A 24208-nucleotide genomic window follows, 5' to 3' on the forward strand; every position below is an offset into this window, starting at 1 on the left:
CGATTTCGAAGCTCCTTGGATGCTGCCTGAACTGCTGTGCTCTTCCAGCACCACTAATCCAGAATCTGGTTTCTAGCATCTGCAGTCATTGTTTTTACCACCGTGTAACATCTGCCTGCCTAAGAAGAACAGGGGGCCCACGCAGTTATTTGGGCTCTGCCCGTGAGATGTGTTATGCACGCCCGGACTCTCAGCCACACCGCATGCTGCCCTCGAAGCGGCTGCGGGGGGGGGGGGGGGGGACAAGACTGTCACACACCTCCTTCTGGAATGTGCCTATGCAGAAGAGGTCTGGAGAGAAATGCAGTGGTGTTTGTCAAGGTTCGTCTGGAGCAGCGCCGTGACTCTACGGTCTGTTCCCCAGGACGTACACCAAGACCAACATCAACTGTCCCTGGAGGATCATCAACTCGGTGAAGGACGCTCTCTGGGTGGTCCGAAACCTGTTGATCTTCCAGCTGAAGGAGTTGACCCTGACTGAGTGTTGCAGACTGGCACATTCCAAGGTCCAGGACTACTTGTTGAGGGACGCGCTGAAGCTTGGGGCTGCTGCCGCCAAGGCGCGGTGGGGAAAGACCACCGTGTAACATCTGCCTGCCTAAGCACATGGGTCCGACGCAGTAAGGGGGCGCCGCTGACTCCCCCTCCCTTGCTAAATATGTAATCGTACAGACCTATATATATGAATGATTACGCTGTCTCTGTATACCAAGAAATGGAATATTTAAGGATGTATGGCATGATCAATTGTACAGATCATCAAAATATTTTATGCATAAAGTATATTTTTGAAATAAAAAAAAGCTTTCGGAGTGCTGCTCCTTCATCAGGTGGTTGTGGAGGTTAAGATCTTGCTCACAGAATTTATAGCCAAAGGAGTCCAGTGTCATGGAGATGTGATACAGTAAACAATCGTAGGTTAAAATTTTCACCATTTAGAGTGGGATATGATAGTTTCTGTTCTTTGACATACAAATCCCAGAAATTCGTTAAAATTACATTCTCAAGATAGTTCAGCTTTTTAAGCAATGGATGTTGAAATCTGTCTTTATCCGAATGCTATGTCAGACCGACAAACTCTCTGCATAGTTTTTACAGTTTTACATGGATTCGTGCAGTTTTTGAGCAAAATAAAATATAATTCTGCAAAAACAAATTCACCCCATAAGCTTATATGCATCCACATGTAGGAGCGAAAGATTGAGGGTGCATGTGGGTGTGAGTGCACATGATAAAGAATGTGTATGTATGTACGTGTGTAGGCTTGGTAAAGTGTGTACGTGAGTGTGATGGGGTATGTGTGAGAGGGTGCGTGAGTGCAGTGGGTGCGTGAGTGCAGAGGGTGCGTGAGTGCAGAGGGTGCAGTGGGTGCGTGTGGGTGCGTGAGTGCGCGTGAGGGTGCGTGAGTGCGCGTGAGGGTGCGGTGGGTGCGGTGGGTGCGGTGTGTTCGTTGCAGTGGGGTCACCTCGAGCGTGACATGAACCCAAGGTCCCAGTAGAGGCCATCCCCATGGGTACCGAACTTGGCTGTCAGCCTCTGCTCGGCCACTTTGCATTGTTGCTTGTCCTGAAGTCTGCCTTGAAGGATAGGCACCCAAAGGTTCGAGGCTGAATGTCCCGGACTGCAGAAGCTGACTTGGTGCGAACACCCGTTTGTTGCTTGTTGCTCATTCATCCGTTGTCGTAACGTCTGCTCAGTCTTGCCAATAAACCCTGCCTCAGGGCATCCTTGCTTGCAGCTTATGAGATAGACCATGTTGGCCAAGTCACATGACTACTCGCTGCGTACATGGTGGGTGGTGTCCACACGTGTAATGGTTTTACCAGTGGCTGCTGTGGCAGGGTTATACGGTGTTGTTGTCGTGAAGGGTGGGCAGTTTGCTATGAATCATGATTTGTTTAAGGTTTGGTAGTTGTTTAAAGGTGAAAATGGAGGCACAAGGAAGTTGGTGAGGTGCTTGGATGTAACCCAGCTTAGACACACATACATATACGCACACTGTCATGTGCACCGACACCACACCACACACGCACACTCACACATACCCCATCACACTCTTGCACACACACTTAACCAAGCATACACACAAACATATATACACACTCTCTATCATGTGCACTCTCACTCAAATGCACACTCAATCTGTCACTCCTACATGCACACACATTTAAGTTTATAGGGTGAATTTGATTTTGCAAAATTACATTGTATTTTGCTCAAAAATTGCATGAATCCATGTAAAACTCTGTAAAACTATGCAGAGGGTTTGTCAGTCTGACATAGCATTGGGACACAGACAGACTTCACACCTATTGTTTAAAAAGCTGAGCAATCTTGAGAATATAATATCAAAGTAGTTCTTGAATTTACATATCAAAGAACAGAAACCAGCATATCCCATTACAAAGATGAAAGTTTTAATCTAAATTTGTTTACTGTATCACATCTCCATGGTTCAGAAAAGATTTACAAGGATCTTGCCAGGGTTGAAGAATTTGGACTATAGGGAGAGGTTGAGTAGACTGGGGCTGTTTTCTCTGGAACATTGGAGGCCGAGGGGTGACCTAATAGAGATTTATAAAACCATGAAGGGCATGGACAGGATAAATAGACACAGTCTTTTCCCTGGGGTGGGGTAGTCCAGAGCTAGCGGGTATAGGTTTATGGTGAAGGGGGGGGGCAAGATTTTAAAGAGACCGAAGGGGGAATTTTTTCACGCAGAGGGTGGTACGTGTATGGAATGAGCTGCCAGAGGAAGTGGTGGAGGCTGGTAGAACTGCAACATTTAAAAGGCATCTTGATGGGTATATGACTAGGAAGGGTTTGGAAAGATGTGGGTCGGTTGCTGGCAGGTGGGACTAGGTTAGGTTGGGATATCTGGTTGGAATGGATGAGTTGGACAGAAGAGTCTGTTTCTGTGCTGTACATCTCTATGACTCTATGGTATAAATTCTGTGAGCATGATCTTAATCCCTACAACCACCTGATGAAGGATCAGCGCTCCGAAAGCTAGTGCTTCCAAATAAACCTGTTGGACTATAACCTGGTGTTGTGTGATTTTTAAGTTTGCTTAACAGGTAAGGCAGATCAACTCAGGACATGGTTGGGAACGTGGGACTAGGATATCATAACAATTACAGAGACATGTCTCAGGGATGGACAGGACTGGCAGCCTAATGTTCCAGGATATAGATTCTATGGGAAAGGTAGAAAGGGGGCAAGAGAAAAGTGCGAGTGGCATTTTTGATTAGGAATAACATTACAGCCGTACTTAAGGAGGATATTCCTGGGAATACAACCAGGGAAGTTATTTGGGTGGAACTGAGAAATAAGGGATGATCACCTTATTACGAGTGTATTATGGAGCCCGCAATAGTCAGCGGGAAATTGAGAAACAAATTTGTAAGGAGATCTCAGTTGTTTGTAAGAACAATAGGGTGGATTTTAACTTTCCAAACACAGACTGGGACTGCTATTGTGTTAAGGACTTGAATGGAGAGGAATTTGTTAAGTGTGTACAAGAAAATTTTCTGATTCAGTATATGGGTGTAGCTACTAGAGAAGGTGCAAAACTTGACCTACTCTTGGGAAATAAGTTAGGACAGGTGACTGGGGAGTGGGGGAGCACTTTGGGGCCAGCGACCATAATTCTATTAGTTTTAAAATAGTGATGGAAAAGGACAGATGGGGTCTAAAAGTTAAAGTTCTAAATTGAAGGAAGGCCAATCTTGATGGCATTAGGCAAGAACTTTCAAAAGTTGATTGGGAGCAGATGTTCGCAGGTAAAGAAATGGCTAGAAAATGGGAAACCTTAAAAAATGAGAGTATGGGAGTCCAGAGACAATATGTTCCTGTGGGTGAAGGACAGGGCTGGGTGTAGGGAATGCTGGATGATGAGAGAAATTGAAATTTTGGTCAAGAATGAGGAGGAAACATATGTCAGGTATAGACAGCAGAGATTGAGTGAATCCCCACAAGAGTATAAAGGCAGTAGGAGTATCCTTAAAAGGGAAATCAGGAGGACAAAATGGAGACATGAGATAGCTTTCACAAATAAGGGTAAAGAGAATCCAAAGAGGCTCTACAAATACAGGACAAAACGCTAACTAGGGAGAGAATAGAACCAATTAAAGATCAACAAGGCAGCCTATGTGTGGAACCACAGGAGATGAGGGAGATACTAAATGAGTATTTTGCATCGGTGTTTACTGTGGAGAAGGATATGGAAGATATCAAACGTAGGGAAATAAATAGCGACATCTTGAAAAAAAATGTCCAAATTACAGAGGAGAAAGTGCTGGACATCTTAAAAATGCGGAAAGATGGATAAATCCCCAGGACCTGATCAGATATACACTACAGCTTTGTGGGAAGCTAGGATAGTGATTTCTGGCCCCTTGCTTAGATATTTGTATCACCAATAGTCACAGGTGAGGTGCCGGAGACTGGAGATTGGCTATCATGGTACCTATTTAAGAAAGATGGTAAGGAAAAGACAGGAAACTATAGACCAGTGAGCCTGACATTGGTGGTGGGCAAGTTGCTGGAGGGGATCCTGAGGGGCAGGATTTACATTTATTTGGAAAGGCAAGGACTGATTAGGGATAGTCAACATGGCTTTGTACATGAGAAATCATATCTCACGACCTTGATTGAGTTTTTTGAAGAAGCAGTGAAGAGGATTGATGAGGGCAGAGTGGTGGGTGTGATCTATATGGACTTCAGTAAGACGTTCGCCAAGGTTCGCAAGGTTAGCTCACATGGAAGACAGGGAGAACTAGCTATTTGGATACAGTACTGGCTCGAAGGTAGAAGACAGGGGTGGTGGTGGAGGGTTGCTTTTCAGACTGGAGGCCTGTGACCATTGGAGTGCGACAAGGGTCGGTGCTGAGTCCACTAGTTTTTGTCATTTATATAAATGATTTAGATGTGAACATAGGAGGTATCATTAGTAAGTTTGCAGATGACACCAACATTGGAGGTGTAGTGGACAGCGAAGAAGGTTACCTCAGAGTGAAACAGGATCTTGATTAGATGGGCCAATTGGTCAAGGATTGGCAGATGAGGTTTAATTTAGATGAATGTTAGGTGCTGCATTTTGGAAAGGTAAATCAGAGCAGGACTTATACAATAGTAAGGTCCGGGGGAGCGTTGCTGAACACAGATCTTGGAGTGCAGGTTCATAATTCCTTGAAAGTGGAGTTGCAGATAGATAGGATAGTGAAGAAGGCATTTTATATACTTGCTTTTATTGGTCAGTGCATTGGGAGGTTATGTTGTGGGTGTACAAGAAATTGGTTAGGCCACTACTGGAATACTGCATGCAGTTCTGACCTTCCTCCTATCGGAAGGATGTTGTAAAACTTAAACGGGTTCGGAAAAGATTTACAAGAATATTGCCAGGATTGGAGGATTTGAGCTTTTGGAGAGACTGAATAGGCTGGGGCTGTTTTCCCTGGAGGGTCAGAGGCTGAGGGGTGACTTTATAGAGGTTTAGAAAATCATGAGGGGCATGGAAAGGGTAAATAGACAAGGTCTCTTCCCCTAGTGGGGAAGTTCAGAATTAGAGGGCATAGGATTAAGGTGAGAAGGGCAAGATTTCGAAGGGACCTAAGGGGCAACTTTATTATGCAGATCCTGATGCATGTATGGAGTGAGCTGCCAGAGGAAGTGGTGGAGGCTGGTACAATTACAACATTTAAAAGGCATCTGGATCTGTATATAAACAGGAAGGGTTTAGAGGGGTATAGGCCAATTACTGGCCAATTATTTCGGATATCTGGTCGGCATGGATGAGTTGGACCAAAGGGTCTGTTTCTGTGCTATACATCTCTATGGCCCCTTTAATATTAAAATTTACATCAAAAGGAGCTTAGAGAAATGTTAACTCCAAAAACGTAACAGTATGATGAACACCAGTGAGAAAAGCCCTGTGTACGGGTTCAAGTCTCCTAGTAGAGAGCTTGTTTCAACTGATTGACTTTGACACAAGTGGACTGCAAACATCTGCACTGGCTGCTCTCCATGACACCAAAACACATTTAGAACAGTGAGTGCAGGAAATCTTTTGGTACTTCTGACGCTAAAGTAAAGTATCAATCAGAGCAAAACACAATAGTCTCAGAGTAAACAATCAAATAAGTGATCTGGATGTAGGCTTCGAAGAACATTGCAAAACATTGTTCAAATTACTGAGCATTTTCTTTGCTCTTATTGCTTTCTCTTAACACAAGGAAGGGCCTCACCAGAAAAAATATAACTAGATTAAAACCAAATTGCCTTTTTTTTTAAAGCCAATCCTTATGTTTCCTATAAGGAGCAGCTGTATAGCTGGCTAGATGCTATTCGTCTGATGGCACATTAAGTGCAGTATGGTACTATTCAGCAGCAAGTTACTGGTAAATAATTAGACATGCAGGGCAAACTTGGAGTTGCAGCTGATTTGATTAACTGAGAACAATGGAAACAAAGAGGTAGTTACCTTCTACAGCTCTTTTGAAGAAGACCTTACAACTGCCACAGGTTAAGACACCATAATGGCATCCTGATGCCTCATCCGCACAGACCAAGCAGACTTTCGACGGTGCTGAGGTGACTGATGAACAGCTCCGATCCAGTCTAATAGGGGAGCTGAAAAACAGATATTTTCAACTTTTAAAAAGATGCGTTATGCTTCTTTTGTTGACAGTCAAATTGCTACAAGTGGAATATGCTCACACTAGTCCAAAAACAAATAATGCCATTTCAGAGCACATCGAGTATCCATCAGCACACATTACAATCTGTCATGTTTCAGTGATAATAGATTTAGATTTATTTAAAATTGTCAAATGTACCTAGAGTGCAATGTTGCCATGCTCTGGCATTATTTTAGATTATAGAATAAAGTAAAAAAATCACAACACCAGGACCAACAGGTTTATTTGGAGGTACCAGCTTGACTAGCTTTCAGAGTGCTTCTAAATAAACCTGTTGGACTATAACCTGGTGTGTGATTTTTAACTTTTTCCAGCCAAGTCCAACACCGGCAACATTTATTACTGAATAAATTACTGAATAAGTTGTATAAATTATAAAATACTGAGTACATTGGTATTAAATTGACAATTCTAAAACAGCTTCAACAGTTCACCTTTCCCTCTCCATAGACTTCACCCTCTCTGCTCCCCCAGACACCATCGTCCCACAGTGTCCCCAGGGTCCTGGCAATATGCTGCTTCTTTGCTGCCACCAGTGCCATTGCTTCAGAGACCGCCACCTCGGAGTTGGAGACAATCGTGCTGCATAAATCCCACACCTGCTCTGACGCAGCTCCAAGGCGACCAACAGTCTTCCGACACTGCCAACCAAAATGGAGCAGGGATGGAGTTATGCAGACCCCGGCCTCCCAATGAAGACATCAGGAGGCGACATCAGGGCAACAAAAACTAAAATAAAATGTAACCGAACTGGGATGGCACAATGGCTTACTGGTTAGCACTACCGCCTCACAGCACCAAGGACCTGGGTTCAATTTCACCCTTGGACAAATGTCTCTGAGGATTTTGCACATTCTCCCTGTGTCTGCGTTGGTTTCCGCCAGGTACTCCGGTTTCCTCCCACAGTCCAAAGACATGCAAGTTACATAAATTGGCAATGCTAAGTTGTCCACAGTTTTCAGGAATGTGCAGGTTACGTGCGTTACCCATGGCAAATGTAGGGTTACAAGGAAAGGGAAGGGGGATGAGTCTGGGTGGGATCTACTTTCGAGGATCGGTGTGCTGAATGGCCTGTTTCCACACTGTGGGGATTCTATGGAATCCATACATAATCATATATTATACAAATGAGACCAAAGTGTGATTCCTAACATTAAAATTTAGGAATTTGCGCTTCCACTGGACACCATTGCACCTTCACCCTACTTAGGGGCTGGGGAGGGCAGTGCCTGAAGTCCCATCCTTTAAAGGAGTCCATATAACAGTTCAGCTGGCCCTACATACCCCATAATATGAATTCATAAGAGTTCGCTTTAAAACATAAAACAATATTTATATGCCTGAAAGTCACATTGCAGCAAATAACTTTGAAACAATCTAAGATTTGCCACCTAACTAACATTGTACTTAACCTGGTCTTCCATATGCAGCCACAGTTATAACCTTTTGTCACAATTTACTTCACCTTTTAACAATCATTAAGGAGGGCCTCTCCTCAGTAGTACTAATTGTGTGAAAACAAAAAAATGTGGCACAGGTTCAGGGGAAATTTGCCATAACTTAGGAAAAGTGCAAAGAAGATTGTTTCTGTTATTGGAATCCTAGGGCATCATTTCTGCAGATCATGATTGCAGCCCAAATCATTTCGAACTCACACTTCAGCATTATCTCAAGACTTTGATGCCTAGTGGTGTTATTCAGGACATACAATCCTGTCAAAAACAGCTCACCTAAAATGGCATTAAATCACCATAGTTACTCCACTGTCTGGTCGATCCTCAGACTACTGTGTGTTTCATGATTTGAGACCGTGGTGCTGGAAAAACACAGCAGGTCAGGCAGCATCAGAGGAGCGGAGAATTGATGTTTCAGGCATAAGCTTGAAACGTCTACTCTCCTGCTCCTCAGATGCTGCCTGACTGGCTGTGCTTTTCCAGCATCACACATTTTGACTTTGCAAGTATCTCCCATCTATTACTGTCGATAACAGTGACAAATTGGGATCATTGCTCCCTGCTTTTCAGCACTATGAGTACCCTTAGAGCTGTACAATTGTAAAAAGAAACAAAAATTGCTGTAAAAGTTCAACAGGTCTGACAGAGTCTGTGGAGAGAAATCAGAGTGAATGTTTCAGGTCCAGTGACCCTTCCTCAGAGCAGGTGCAGAATTGGGTCGGCAGCAAATGCGTTCATTCATATGATAAATTATTTTGAATTCCACAAGTGTGCAGACTGCACAAATAATAACGTTAATCAACATCCAACACTCACTTGAAAAACAGGGAGCAAATGATCCCAATTCCTCAACTGTTATCAACAGTAATAGATGGGAGATATTTACAAAATCAAAACGTGTGGTGCTGGAAATGCACAACCAGTCAGGCAGCATCTGAGGAGCAGGTGAGTAGACGTTTCGAGCATAAGCTCTTCATCAGGAATGACATTCCAATAACAGAAACAATCATCTTCGCATTTTTCCTTGACACCAGTGATGTCATTTCAAAACTCAGCATTGTAGCAAACACCCTTTATGATCTCATACAGCTGTGTGTGTTCAACAACAAGGACCCCGCACCACGCCTATTTAGATGGATAATCACCTTTTTACATCAGTTTCTTATTAGTTTTTTCTGGCTGTTGTTTCAATACCACAAGTCCTTTGTGCTTGCTGTATTTTTTAAAGTTATGAATTTTGAAAAAGGGAGCAGTGTGTCAGGTGCTGAAAAAGCTTTTGCTGCCTTCAAGATTTCTGCAGGTGGTCCCAGATTTGGGTACAATCGTAGACATTTCGCTTCAAATATAGCTTGAAAGAAAATAACAGAGGTCACATAGAGCATGTTAAGCTGCCGAAGAGGGAATTAGAGGGAGAAAGAGAAGTTAAGAAGGTTTCTTAACAGGACACCAATGGTAATCAAGGATTAGTCAATGAGAAGGAATGTACAAGATATAAGAATGTATAAGATATTGAAATCTGCCATCTCCTGCAGCCACTTGTGCAACTTCTACAATCCTAATTTTCATTTGGAGCCACCTTGTAGGATGGTTGTATGCCTTTGAATACCAGTCTGAAGCAAAAGGTGAGAGGGGAAAGATTCAAAAGGGACCGAAGGGACAACTTTTTCCACACAAATCGTGGTGTGCGTATGGAATGAGCTGCCAGAGGAAGTGGTGGAGGCTGGTATAATATTTAAAAGGCATCTGGATGGGTAAATGAATAGGAAAGGTTTAAAGGGATATGGGCCAAGTGCTGGCAAATAGGACTTGATTCATTAAGGATACCTGATTGGCATGAACGAGTTGTACCAAAGGGTCCGTTTCTATGCTGTACATCTCTATGGCTCTATGACTGTAGCAAGATATCTTTGTATGATTTCAGTCCGACATCCCAATAGATCACTCGGAACCTTTGTGTAGCTACTGTTTGTGCTGTAGTCGAAGCTGAGCTATTGGCCATGTTACACTACTTCACAGTTGAGTTATAAGTGATTGAATTGGCTACCACCACAAAGTTGGAAACAATGGGCTCGAAGCTCAATGCAAAACCTTGTGCCAAGTTGATTCTGGATTTCTTCATGTTTCTGTACACTGACCACAGGTTTTCCAACAGTTTTCCCAATGCATGACATATTTCATTTTGTATTGCAATCAGCATTTTGCTACAGGTCACTCAATTGAAATGCTCATCTGATCCTCTACAGCAGAACTTTTGTATGGCCTTGCTCAAAAGTGAACTGGTATCTGCACTATAATTTCTTCCTTCCCCAGTTACAGATGACTCCTCTCCTATGTCTTGGTTCATATATATCATTCACCTGTACGCTATCCTCTACATGTCACGCATCAGCTGGAATTTTCAAATCTCAGTCATGTTAACCAGTCATGAAAATAAGATGGCCCTGCGTTTCGGAGGCCCTACAGCAACAGTCTCACTTGCTGATGTGGGAACTGCAGAATCATACTGGAGATAGAAAGAGAGATGGTGCTTCAACATGGAGGCTGTCCTGTGAAAAAGAGGTCAGACATGTTTCAACATAAAATGACTTCAGCAGACAGGCCACAATCATAGAGAAACACACCTTCAGGAGATAGTTAGTGATCGTTGCTGTGACCTGGCAGCCCCAATTGGTAGGTGGGTGCTCCTCACATGATCCATCACTCTCCCACACCTCACTTCCCATCTTGAACCTACCAGGCAACATGGGCTGGCTGTACTGTCAACCAAAAATCCCAGTTGACAAAGAAGACTGTGCAATTATCAACAATTGCCATGAATGGGTTGCCTGCCAGTAAATGGTGGGCAGCTGAATATGCTGAGCACCCACTTCACCAAAAACGGCTTGGGGTCAGAATCATGGCAATGAAACAGTGTGGAGGTCAATTACGCTAAACTGTGCGCATGCCTGCCAATCCAGACACTGCACTAATTCAAATATCTGGTCTAGTGTTGAGCTGGTGGTTGTAAACGTGAAACTGGTTGATGATGAACTTTCAACAGTACTGTGTTTTGCCCTGGTCAGATAACAGTGCTTGAATATTGAAAGGAGAAAGGAACAAGAATAAAATGAGAGGAGCAGACTGCAGGGTGCAGCAAGTAAGGGATACATACTTCTATGGTCAGCAGTTTGCAATCAGTATGAAGTGTGAAATGAGGAATTAGGATCTTCGAAGAAGTATCAGGTATAATAATACCATTCACTTTGATGATTTCAGAAATGGGTAGCCCAGTAATGGCCAGCACCATCTTCTTTGAGAGAGTTAGAAAATATAGACTTTCTTGACCTCCTTCAGTTTGCTCCAGCTGCCTAAGGGTTTGTGGCTTCTTATTCTTAAATAAAGAGCCATGGGGAGCTAGCTACCTGACGAGGGAGATTGTTGGTAGGTAAGTGATGTGACTGTGGTGAATTCAGTGGTATTTGATGCTATTAATACATTTCATGTGCATCTGAAGAGCTTTCACTGTCCTTGACCACTCATATGAGACTGTTGAATGTTTTTATTTACACTGCATTCATGTCCTTGGTGCAAAAACCAAAAAAGGAAAGTTGGCTCAATCACTGCTTACAATTACTAGAATGAACAAAATTGCCAGAAAAAGCAGCAAGGCTGAGGATTAGCATAATTTTCAAATTCAACAAAGCTGCACAAGAGGCTTGATCAAGAGGGGGCATATTGAGTATGACAGTAAAAGTGCAGGGAACATTAAAAATGACCATAAAAGCTTCTATCAATATGTTAAGATAAAAGGTCAGTAAGTCTGTTATAGCCAGCAACTGTGGAAATTATAATAGGGAACAAATAAATGACAGAAGAATTGGTTCTGTGTTCATTAAAGAAGGCGCAAATAACTTCCCAGGAACATTAGGGAAGCAAGGATCTAGTGAGAGGGTGGAACTGGAGGAAATGGTGCTGGAGAAATTAATGGGGTTAAAGGCTGACAAGGCAACTGAGAGAAAGATTAAGAAGAGCAAATTACAGATTAATTAGCCTAACATCAGTGGGGAAAATGCTTGAGTCAAAAAGTGCAGTGCTGGAAAAACACAGCCGGTCAGGCAGCATCAAGGGGCAGGAGGATCGACGTTTCGGGCACATGCCCTTCATCAAGATTGAGAATTAGTTGGTGTCCAGCAAACTGATTGTGAATAAATAGGTCTTTTGCCAAGGGCTAGACAATGATTAGTGGGTTACTGCAAGGATCAGAGCTTGAGCCCCAGCTATTTAAAAAATATTAAATAAACTGGATGAGGGAACTAAATGCAACATTTCCAGTTTTGCTGATGACACAAATGGTGGATGTAAGGGGGCTTACATTTGATTTAGACAGGTTGAGTGAGTGGGCAGAAAGGATGTTTTCCTTTGCTGGGACATCAAGAACCAGGGATCCCAGTCTCAGGGTATAGAGTAGATCATTTAGGACTGATTGAGGAAAATGTTTTTCACTCAAAGGATGGTGACTCTGAGGAATTCTCTATTACAGAAGGCTGTGGTGGCCAAGTCATTGAAGATATACAAGAAAAAGATCAATGAAGTTTTAGATTTTAAAGGCACCAAGGTGTATGAGGAGAAAGCAGGAATATAGGATTAAGGTAAGGATCGGTCTTGATTATACTGAACGGTAGAGCAGGCTTGTAAAGCCAAATGTTCTACTCCTGTTCTTAGCTTCTAGGCTTTTTTCATTTAGAGGATATGGGCTTCACTGGCTGGCCAGCATTTATTGCTAATCTTGAGAAGATGGTGGTGAGCTGCCTTCTCAAACTGCTGTAGTCTACATACTATTGTTTGACAAACAACACCCTTAGGAGGAAATTCCAGGATTTTGAACCAGTAGCAGTGAAGGAATGCCAATATATTTTCATGGAGGAAGGGAAGTGACTCGGAGGGGAGCTTGTAGGTGATGGTGTTCCCATGTTTCCAAAATCCTTGTCTTTCTACATAGAAGTAGTCATGGGTTTGAAAGATACTGCCTAAGATCTTTGATGAACTTCTGCAGTGAATCTTGTAGATAGTACACACTGCTGCTACGGAGGGTTGGTGCTAGGATGTGGTGCCAATCAAACTGTTTTGTCCTGGATGATGTCAAGCTTCTTGAGTGTTGCTGGAAGTGTCCTTATCCAGGAAAGTAGACAGTACTAATCACACTCTTGACTTTTGCCTTGTAGATGGTGGTCAAGCTTTGGGGAGTCAGGAGGTGAGTTATTCACCTCTATTATTGGACATGGTCATTACCTGGCATTTTTGTGTTGTGAATATTATTTGCCAGTTAAGTCTGGATATTGTCCAGATTTTTTTGCATTTGAACACTGACTGCTTCAGTACCTGAGGAGTAACAAATGGTGCTGAATGCTGAGAAATCATCAGTGAACACCCCCACTGACCATATGATGGAGGGAAGGTCATTGACAAAGCAGTCGGAAATGGTTGGGCCTGGAATATACCCTGAGGAACTCTTCAGAGATATTCTGGAGTTGAGATAAGTGACTTCCAACAACCACAACCATCTACCTAAGTGCCAGGTAGAGACTTTGTTGCCTGAAACCCATTGATTCCAGTTTTTCTAGGTCTCCTTGATGTCACACTCAGTTGAATATGGTCTTGATGTCAAGGCCTGTTACTCTCATTTCAACTCTGGAATTCAGTTCTGTTGTCCATGTTTGAATCAAGGCCGTAATGAGATCAGGAGCCGAGTGGCCCTGGCAGAAGACAAACTGGACTTCACTGAATAGATTATTGCTGAGCTGTTGCAGCTTGTTAGCACTGTCGATGAAACCTTCCATCATTTTACTGATGATTGAGTGTAAACTGATTGGGCAGTAATTGGCCGTGTTGGATATTTCTGGCTTTTTGTGTACAGAATATACCTGGGCAATTTTCCACATTGTCAGGTAGATGCCAGTGTTGCAACTGCACTGAAATAGCTTGGTTAGGGAAACAGCAAGTCCTGGACCACAAGTCTTCACTATTTCTGGAATCTTTGTCGGGGCGCAAGGCCTTTGCAGTATGCAATGTCTCCAACGACTTCTTGGCATTACATAGAGTGAATTGAATTGGCTAAAGACTGATATCTGTGATGCTGGGGACCACTAGAGGAGGCCTTAGCCTTATATTTTGAATTGCTTGGTTGGGCTCTTCCATCATTAAGGATGTGGCTATTTGTCGGATTATGAGAAGAAATTTGCCAGGGTTTTAAAAATCAATAAGAAGAAATTTTATAGTTATATGTAGGGAAAGCGGGTGGTCAGGAGTAATGTTGGCCCACTAAAGACTGAAAGTGGGATATTATCAACGACTATGGAAAAATTGGCAGACATGCTGAATAATTATTTTGCCTCAGTAGTTACAATAAAAAAGGATAAGTTGCCTTAAGTCCAGAGGAAATGCATAGTGGATCAACAACAGGGACTAAATAAAATCAATGTAAGTAAATGGTTTGGGTGGTGGTGGTTCAGTGGTTAGCACTGTTGCCTCTCAGCGCCAGGGACCCGGGTTCGATTCCAGCCTTGAACAACTGTCTGTATGGAATCTGCACATTCTCCCAGTGTCTGCGTGGGTTTCCTCTGACAATCCAGAGATGTGCAGGTTAGATGAATTAGCCACGCTAAATTGTCCATAGTGTTCAGGGGTAAATGTAGAAATATAGGATAGGGGAATGGGTCTTGGTGGAACACTCTTCAAAGGGTCGGTGTGGATTTGTTGGGCCGAAAGACCTGTTTCCACACTGAAGGATTTCTACTTGTATTAGAAGAGCAGTCTCAGTATATGTTAGACAGAACTGAAGTCTAAACCATGGGTCATGAGGAAATGGAATTAAAGACTGTCAAATCCCAGGATCAGACGGTTTCCATCTGAGGGTGCTAAAAAGTAGTAAAGGAGCACATTATAGGTGCCCTAACTTTAATCTTTCTGAGTTCCCAAGACACAGGAATCATCCCACTAGATTGGAAAATTGAACACCTTGAAATGTTTCAGTTACGGAGAGCCAGCATGACAGGTAGACCATGCCTGACGAAACTGATTGGATATTTTTGAAGAGGTGACTAAGACAGTGTACAGGGGAATATCTATGGATGTTATTTATATGGACTTCCAGAAGGCATTTGATAAGTCCCACATAAGAGACTATTAACTGAGGTAGAAGTCTACAGAACTGAATGCAAATTACTGAATTAGCTGGGAAATTGGTTGAGTGGCAGTTGACAGACAGTAGGGATAATATGTAGGGTATTCAAATTGGCAGGAGGTGGCTTATGGTTTCCCACAGGATCTGTTTTACAGCCTCAATTATTCACATTATTTATTAATGACTTGGATAATGGCTTAGAAAGTCATAGATCTACATTTGTACCAAGTCAGATGACAAAGATTATATACAAAGTTAGGTAGCATTGTAGCAAAGCAGATGCTAGAATAACATCATAAAGTGATATTGATAGACAAAGTGAATTGGCAAAATTGTGGTATACAATGTTCAATGTAAGCGAGCTGTTATCCATTTTGGACTGAAGGAGGAGAGATCAGGATACTTTCTAGGCGGTATGAGGTTATAAACAATGGGAGTTCAAAGATACTTTGGAGTTCAGACACATAGGTCTTTAAAATATCATGAACAAGCACAGAAAATAATCAAGAAAACCTATGTAATGTGGGTCTTAAATCTAGAAGACTGAAGTGCAAGGATGCAAAAGTTATACTACAGTTGTACAAAACCTTGGTTAGACCCTATTTGGAGTAGGAAAGAGTCCCTGTAGATTTACAAGAATGACACCTGAATTTCAGGAGTTAAGTTATGAGGAGTGGTTATCCAAATTATGTCTATTTTCTCTAGATAGTAGAAGGTTAAGAGGTGAGCTGATGGAAGCCTTCAAGGTATCAACAGGAAAAGACAGAGTAAATAAAGAGAAACTATTTCCACTGATGAGGATTCTAGAACTGGGGGCACAGTCTGAGAATATAGGGCCAGACAAGTCAGGAGAGATGTTAGGAAGCACTTCTACACACAAAAGATGGTAAATGTTTGGAACTTTATTCACAAATGGAAATAGATGCTAGATCAGCTATAAATTTTAAATCTGACATAGATAATATTTTTGTTCAGCAAAGGTATTAAAACCATATGGGGATTGGGCAGGTATGTGGAATTAGGCCACAGATCAGCCATGTTCTCATGGAATGGTAGAACAGCCTCAAGAGGTTGAATGGTCTACTCCTGTTCCACTGTTCTAAAATAAAAAAAATAGTGAAACACAGAGCATTTCTAAAATTGAAGGTAATGAAAATTTCACTGCACACACTGAGGACTTCTCCAAAAGATTCAGCTCATGAAATTGTCAGTTCTGAAAACTTCTCTCAGTGGTCAGCCATAATAACAGCCTGAGCATTCATCACAGACTTTTCATTTCAGGGCTTGATATTACAGTTTAATGGCCATTATAACAGTGAGCACTGGAACTTTATCTAAATTCAGAGTGTAATCTGTTGAAGTTAGCAAGTACTTCCAAGCCGAGATTTAAAGTTACAATTAACATTACCAACACATGAATCTAGTACAATAATGATAGCACCTTGTAAAAAAGTATTTTATAGCATAGCCCTTTGCTTAGGAACGTACTTTGTTAAGACCTTCTACCAGCTGACAGTGTCCTACAAATGGTTGCTGACAAACTGTAGGTCTTGTGTAAGTGTTCAATGGCCTATTCCTGAAATAGTCCGGCATTACAACAAAATAAATAAAAACATTCCAGCTTCCTTTGGAATAAGATTGACAGTAAACATCCAGTTTATAACTATGAAACTCTGTCTGTGTTAATGAAAACACTGAAGCTCACAAAAATAAATTATGGTGTCCAAAAGTTTGCTTTAAATAACTTTTTAGTGTGTTTCCAATTATGTTTTCTCCAGAACCACTGATGTGCACGGGAACTACTAAGCAAGTAAAATATGTGTAATTTAAACAACTGTAGTCTTTACCAGACAGTGCATGTTTTGCCTCACTTTCTAAATAACCAACAGTGCAAATGAATATAAATGCCAAGGTGACTGCTTTCCAGACCCAAATTCAGGAATATTCAACACTGGCACCATGACCAATGGCAATGGTATCTTGCCAAAGTTTGCCAACACTCAGTTTTAAAACAGAGTGAGAAGGATTATTTTTTTAAAATTGTTTCACGTTAAAGGAAACCATCTGATATTCATCACATTGATTGCATAGGATACTTGACACATCAAAATTGAGGCTTGCGCCATTTGGGAGAACTTTCATCACGAATATCTCCACTGAGAAAGGAAGGATGACAAATCCCTCTCATTTGTCTGCTGTTCCAATTAAAAGACAAAAGGGGCAGTATTTAATGACAGGGGTCTGCTTGCCAGAGAGCTGGGAGAGCCTCATGTATCCTTCTTTTGGGAAGGCCCACTGTTGGCCAGTTAAGTGCCAGTAAAACTGGGCAGGAGGTCCCACCAATCAAGAGATGTTGGCCAATCTGAGATTGGAAACTCTTCACTGAATGGCAGTGCCAACAGGCCGACTGGGCCTACTGTCATTATTATACACATTTGGGCTGAGCCTCAGGAACAGGTGAGTGGACAGAGGGGAGGAAAATCGCAGGGTGAGGGCTGTGGGGAGGGGTGTGGGAAAGGCTAGAAGCTGCAAGTGCAGCTGTTGACTTCTTACAACCACTGACTGCCTTTGAAATGGAGAAATCTTTCGTAGCTCAATTCCAAAAGGGTCCACGGGCTTTCCTGCAGTAGATGTAAACAAGGTGGAGGTGGAAAGGTGACAACAAAATTCCCTTCCCACCAGTTACCTTCATGCCTGAATAAATGCCCTCCCACCACCAAACTTATCACATTGCCCCAATACTTTTGATGGAGAAAGTGAGGACTGCAGATGCTGGAGATCAGAGCTGAAAATGTGTTGCTGGAAAAGCGCAGCAGGTCAGGCAGCATCCAAGAAGTGTGCCAAGCAGGCTAAGATAAAAGGTAGGGAGGAGGGACTTGGGGGAGGGGCGTTGGAAATGCGATAGGTGGAAGGAGGTTAAGGTGAGGGTAATAGGCTGGAGTGGGGGTGGGGGCGGTTTGATGCACATTTTCTCTTGCAAAGATAAGCTGAATGCATCATAAGATTGATTCTGATGCTTTCAGGCAGTCCAGAATCTCACCAAGAAACAGAAACCTGAATCCATAGCCTGCTCTTAATCTTCCTAATTTTGATACACCTCTTTAGCTTTCTGGTTTTCTATTAAACACTTGGCTTTTATGAGGTTACATTGAGCAATTTTTTAAAACTATCAAATAAATGAAACAATGCCCAAAATGTATTTTGAAATGTGGAGAAATATTGCAATTCTTTTATTATACTACTGTACAATGGTGGTCCAATGATGAATTTATAAAGGGTGAGTGAGTCTGCTTCCTTTCAGTCTCTCTCACTAAAACATACAGTAGAGAAAAATAAATTGTGAAAACTCAATCAATTTTTTTTCACTTATTTAATCAAATCATTTATATACACCATACCAACATTATATCCTTTGAACCAACGCACAAAAATATATTGGAATACGTACATAAAGCATGAAGACTTTTGGAAAAATACTGCAAATAGGTGCGGTCTTGTTAATGTGTACTATTAAATAGGCCATCCAAAACTGACTGGAAAACACCCAGTGCTGTAACTGCTTGGGTGGCAGAACATGATGCAGGAGCTGCTGTAATCACAAAGAACTACTGTACTCCAGTCAAAGGTTAATCACTCCCAAATGTTATTCAGAGAAAAGGAACCAAGAGGCTATAGTCATATTTGTCCTCATCTATATCAAAGAGAAGAAGATTGCTTGATTGTGAAATACATTTCTCAACTTCCATAGAAGCTTTGGATGATGATCATATTAGTGATCTGTATGTCTGTAGATTAATACCTTACCAACAACAGACGTAATATATTGCAACCTCATTATCTACTGCTTCAGCTTCCTCCATACTCTAACGCAAACCAAATGGATAATTTGTCATTTAAATAATCTGTGGGATATATAGGTGTCTCTAAAATAAATGTGCAACAAAACTCAAATAAAGCAACAAAGAAAGAAATGACTCAAACTGCTTTTATCTGGTACACATTAAAAGCATAGATGGCATTTTTCTATTTTGTCTGACATGGAAATCTTCCATAGAGATGGGGAAGAATTACAATTTTTAAAGAAGACTTACAGTGCAGAAGGTTGAATGAATGATTGAATGAATTGAATTGAATTTATTGTCATGTGTACAGAGGCACAGTGAAAAGCTTTGTCTTGGGAGCAATACAGGCCAATCAGAGTGTTAAATAGCATAGATAAGTAAATAATAGGTAAACAGCTGCAAAAACCAAAACACAGATGCAGGCGAATGCTAAGTGTTTGTGAGTCCATTCAGGATTCTAACAACAGTAGGGTAGAAACTGTTTTGAAACTGGCTAGTGTGTGTGTTCAGGCTTCTTTACATAGGTGGCACATAAGTGGCCTAATCTTACATTTTTTGGCTCATCGCAAATCGCATTGGGTTTGGTATAATGATTCTGGCATGTTTTATCACCATCACTTACTAAACCCATTGCATTAATTGCTGGTTCAGCCCTCATGATGAGAATCATGTCAATTTCAGCCTCATCTTACTATACATTGTTCCTGGAGCAACTCACCACTTACTGGTGATCCTGAAATTGAACAGCATTGCTGGCCCTGGTGCCATATTTAAAAGGCCAATGTGCAACTGGACAAGCACTCTTAGTTTGCAGCTACACTGCATGGTTCCTGACATTTGCCCTGGATGTGGCAGACCAGGGGAAATTGGCACCTCACTTTGCAGGCACGATCTTTGTGGTACTGCCAGATATGTTGGTACATAAGCGGGGCTTCCTAGTCTCCCAGAACCAATACTGGAGGCCACAACACTAGCCATCCTGCTCTGGGATTATCACCTGAGTTGAAGAAGTTTCAGCCATCTGGAGGAATGCCTAGCACCATAGAAGCAAGGTCAATGTCCTTCTCCAATCCATCAACATAAGTGCCACCAATACCTCATACTCACTCTATCTCTCCTTCTAAGACTCATGCTTTAACACTCTCATTAATGTATGCAACAGTTTGCCCACTCATCCACATCCTCTGACACCACTAACCTTGTGCTGTCTACTCATTTGCTTGGGAACCCTTCCCCTCAGCTGCACCAATAATAAAAGTGCGACCCGCATTTATCTTCTCACTTCCGAGGAGCAATACAAAATAAAACTCTCTCAATAATGAGCAAGAGTCAAGATGGGTGGAGATGTGCTGCCTTTCATTTAGCTCCTCATTCCTTATAGCCATAGGATGCAGATCTGACTGCCTCGTGCAAGACTTGGACTGGTAATGAAGCCACCCCTCATCTCACTGTGCTGGAGATGCCCTGAGGGAAGGCAATCTCACTTGACTTGATGAGGCCACCTGACAATTCTGTCTTTGCATTTTTGTGTTTGCACTAAAAGGCACGTTAAGAGAAGGCTCAGAGCTGAGTGACCACTATGAAAGCGAGAAAAGAACCCAGAGATGCAGCCTGCTCCAGTCCATGAGCTGGGCATATGTCCATGAGCACAGTGTCCTTGCAGCATCCTTGAAATTATTGTTGTCAGCTCAGCTCAAGGTGCAACATGGAAATACTGAAGCATCCTGTAATATGCCATGGAACATGTCGGATGTGAACGTCCACAAACATGGAGTGCTTGTGGCTAGTGCTCATGGAATGTGCCCAAAATATGGAGCCTATTGTCCAACATGCAGGTGTTACCTACTCTGGTTTTTATGAAGAGATTTCCTTATGGCTAGTTTGCAATGACAAGTTTGATGAGGTCGCAATCCATGGTGAGTTGGAATGCTAACGAGGTGCTTTACAAACATTAAGGATCAATAGTCAGGAACCTGCAGCTGTCCAGCAAGAATTTCACCACGCCGCTTTGGAAAGACATACACGATACGTTGAGATGAACTTGATATGAAGATGTCCCTTGTCAATATCTTTCCAGATTCTATCATTTATCTAGCCATGCCTGATATCCCTATGAGCCCGATAAGATTCTGCCCAAGCTTCCCACTTTTCCTCGACAATATTAAAATACTATGCAACATATTATTACCATCCAAACCTTGTGAACATTGCTTATGGCAGAAAGCATCTCATATCTGAAAGATTAGTCATAAAAATTCTTCAGAGAGGTCTCTATTTTTCTTAAAGTCCAGCAATACACTATATTAAAAAAAAACTATGAAACCTTTCAGGGGATAACTAAAAAAAAAATCTTCTCACTCATCCTCTTCAAACAGATAGCCAGAAGCCATTAAACTGAAGGTCCTTTCCAAAGGGAATACATTTGAGCTTTGGTGTTTTGCAACCAGTAGGCATGACTGCAGGATCTATTGTGAAAACAGACTGACTGGTATTCCCATGATTTGGAGATGCCGGTGTTGGACAGGGGTGTACAAAGTTAAAAATCACGCAACACCAGGTTATAGTCCAACAGGTTTAATTGGAAGCACTAGCTTTCGGAGTGCTGCCACCTGATCAAGGAACGACGCTCTGAAAGCTAGTGCTTCCAATTAAACCTATTGGGCTATAACCTGGTGTTGTGAGATTTTCAACCTGGCATTCCCATAGTTGCATATAAATTGTAGAATGAGTGGATGGTATACTTTGTGCTTGTACTAGTTACAGATGGTCAATGTGCCTGATCACTTGCACTAGCTTTTCATTCTTTTTGTTTTGTCAATCCTTACCTGGATTGAATCTCAAACTCAGCCATCCCCCAAAAAATGATTGGAAAGGAAGAAATCTGGTAAACCAACAGTATTTAAAAGTTTATAGTTGGAATTTTTAAAAAATGCTTCTTAAAATAAGAGGCAATATTTCGGGGTAAAATGATTTCTTACAGATTTTAATCTGGATCAGTCAATACAATTTGAACCTAGAATTTTTTTTAATACCAGATCAGTCAATAGGAGCAAGTAGACTACTAATCATACATAATCACTCTATTTAGCATAATTATTTGCTAGAAAACCAGAGAATTGCCATCTAGAAGACAGTCTGTAAGTGTGAAAACTTTCCAATGAGGAAGAGTCATTTTTCCATTTTTGTACACTGACCATCATCAGATTCACATACTTAGCTCTCCCACCAAAAACCCACAAACCTAATTACACAGAAATTAATGAAAAAGCAAACCACATTCCTTTCAGCCACTTAGTAGTTGTTCTCTAGATGCTTTCTGCAGTGATTAACATATGGAAGATAATGCAATCAATGTCCAAGGATTTGCGAGTAAAATGAAAATCAGACTCCTAACATGACAGTCATTTATCATGTCCAAGCTAGCTACAGTAGTTGTGTTTTAAAATCAGAGTAGAACTGTTACAGGTTGTTAAAAATTTGTGAAGATATTGAATGTTCCATTTTATGTACAATGTCTAGTCTTTATTCTTATTAACAAAACTAGAAAAGTCTAGACTTTGACTTGATTAATCTGTCATATAGTTTACATTAATACGAACAGTGATGTAAATAGACCTTGAATATTGAGTGCATCTATATTTGGAAAATAAACAACTAATTCAAACAGATACTAGTGCTGGTGGAGCTCAGCACTATTGCCATAAAGGTATTTTCAAAACAGTTTTCCTCTCATTTCACATACCACATACTTCAGCACTATAGCTGGAAAGGCTTGAGTTCCTTCCTAGATTTCTAGATTGAAATTCATAAAACCTTCATTAAGTAGCATTCACCTAATCATCTCACACTGTTTAAAAAAAAAACTTGATCACAGAATAAGAGCTTGTACATCAACTAAAGTCTCCACTGCAACCCATGACTCTCACATCAGTTTTGTCAATCCCACTCTCAATTTCCTATGCCATGGTACCGCACCCCTCTTTCCAACTGGCAAATCTAGTAGCTGTAAGAGAATAAAAAACATGTAAAAAAGCTTTCTCTTTCATTAACTTTCTTCACCCATCTCCCCATAAAATGTTTCCTATTATCACTTCCCCATTCAATAGTGCCTCTTTCTCTTCCATCCCTCTTATCTTCAAAGGGGTTCAAATGTACCTTCTCAATAACCTTACTGCCCTTTTCAATGGTGTTTCACCATTTCTTCAAGTTTAGGTCTGGTTTTCGTTAGCAAGCTGTAAGTAGTAATTTCTCAGATGGAAAAACATTAAAATATGTGAATGACTCAAACTTACTTGCCATAATTTTATTATTCCTTTCTGAAGTAACTATCACATTTCATTTGAAATTATTTTTGAGATATTCAAATTAATGTATCTACACAGGAGTCAATGTTTCAAGTCTGCACTGACACTGAAGGATTCAGCGCCATCACGGCATTGCTATGGGTAGAGTACCATGCTTCAGAACAGTTCACCTAACAGCAAAATGGAAAAAGTTCAAAACTTCAATTCCCTCTCAAAATATATGACCATTCTGCCCATCAGCTCTGTAATTACGAAGTATACACATCCTACAGTCATCCAGACAGAGAGAAGAGGAGAGGAGAGAAGGAGAAGGAGAAGAAGAGGAGAGGAGGGAAGGAGAAGGAGAAGAAGAGGAGAGGAGGAGAAGGAGAAGGAGAAGGAGAAGGAGAAGGAGAAGGAGAAGAGGAGGGAGAAGGAGAAGGAGAAGGAGAAGGAGAAGGAGAAGGAGAAGGAGAAGGAGAAGGAGAAGGAGAAGGAGAAGGAGAAGGAGAAGGAGAAGGAGAAGGAGAAGGAGAAGGAGAAGGAGAAGGAGAAGGAGAAGGAGAAGGAGAAGGAGAAGGAGAAGGAGAAGGAGAAGGAGAAGGAGAAGGAGAAGGAGAAGGAGAAGGAGAAGGAGAAGGAGAAGGAGAAGGAGAAGGAGAAGGAGAAGGAGAAGGAGAAGGAGAAGGAGAAGGAGAAGGAGAAGGAGAAGGAGAAGGAGAAGGAGAAGGAGAAGGAGAAGGAGAAGGAGAAGGAGAAGGAGAAGGAGAAG

At 41.7% G+C, this 24208-nt stretch overlaps 1 protein-coding gene across 5 annotated transcripts in view; it reads right to left on the reverse strand.

Annotated features, from left to right (window-relative positions):
• The window catches only part of nr3c2 (nuclear receptor subfamily 3, group C, member 2), a 326244-nt gene that overhangs the window by 108998 nt on the left and 193038 nt on the right, over nt 1–24208 (reverse strand). For all 5 annotated transcript variants that reach the window (XM_043699476.1, XM_043699486.1, XM_043699456.1 and 2 more), the window contains exon 3: nt 6482–6630. In XM_043699476.1, coding sequence (XP_043555411.1) covers nt 6482–6630 — 149 coding nt within the window. The remainder of the gene's footprint in view (nt 1–6481; nt 6631–24208) is intronic.

This window comes from Chiloscyllium plagiosum, chromosome 1, assembly GCF_004010195.1.
Source record: "Chiloscyllium plagiosum isolate BGI_BamShark_2017 chromosome 1, ASM401019v2, whole genome shotgun sequence".
Lineage (NCBI taxonomy): Eukaryota > Metazoa > Chordata > Chondrichthyes > Orectolobiformes > Hemiscylliidae > Chiloscyllium > Chiloscyllium plagiosum.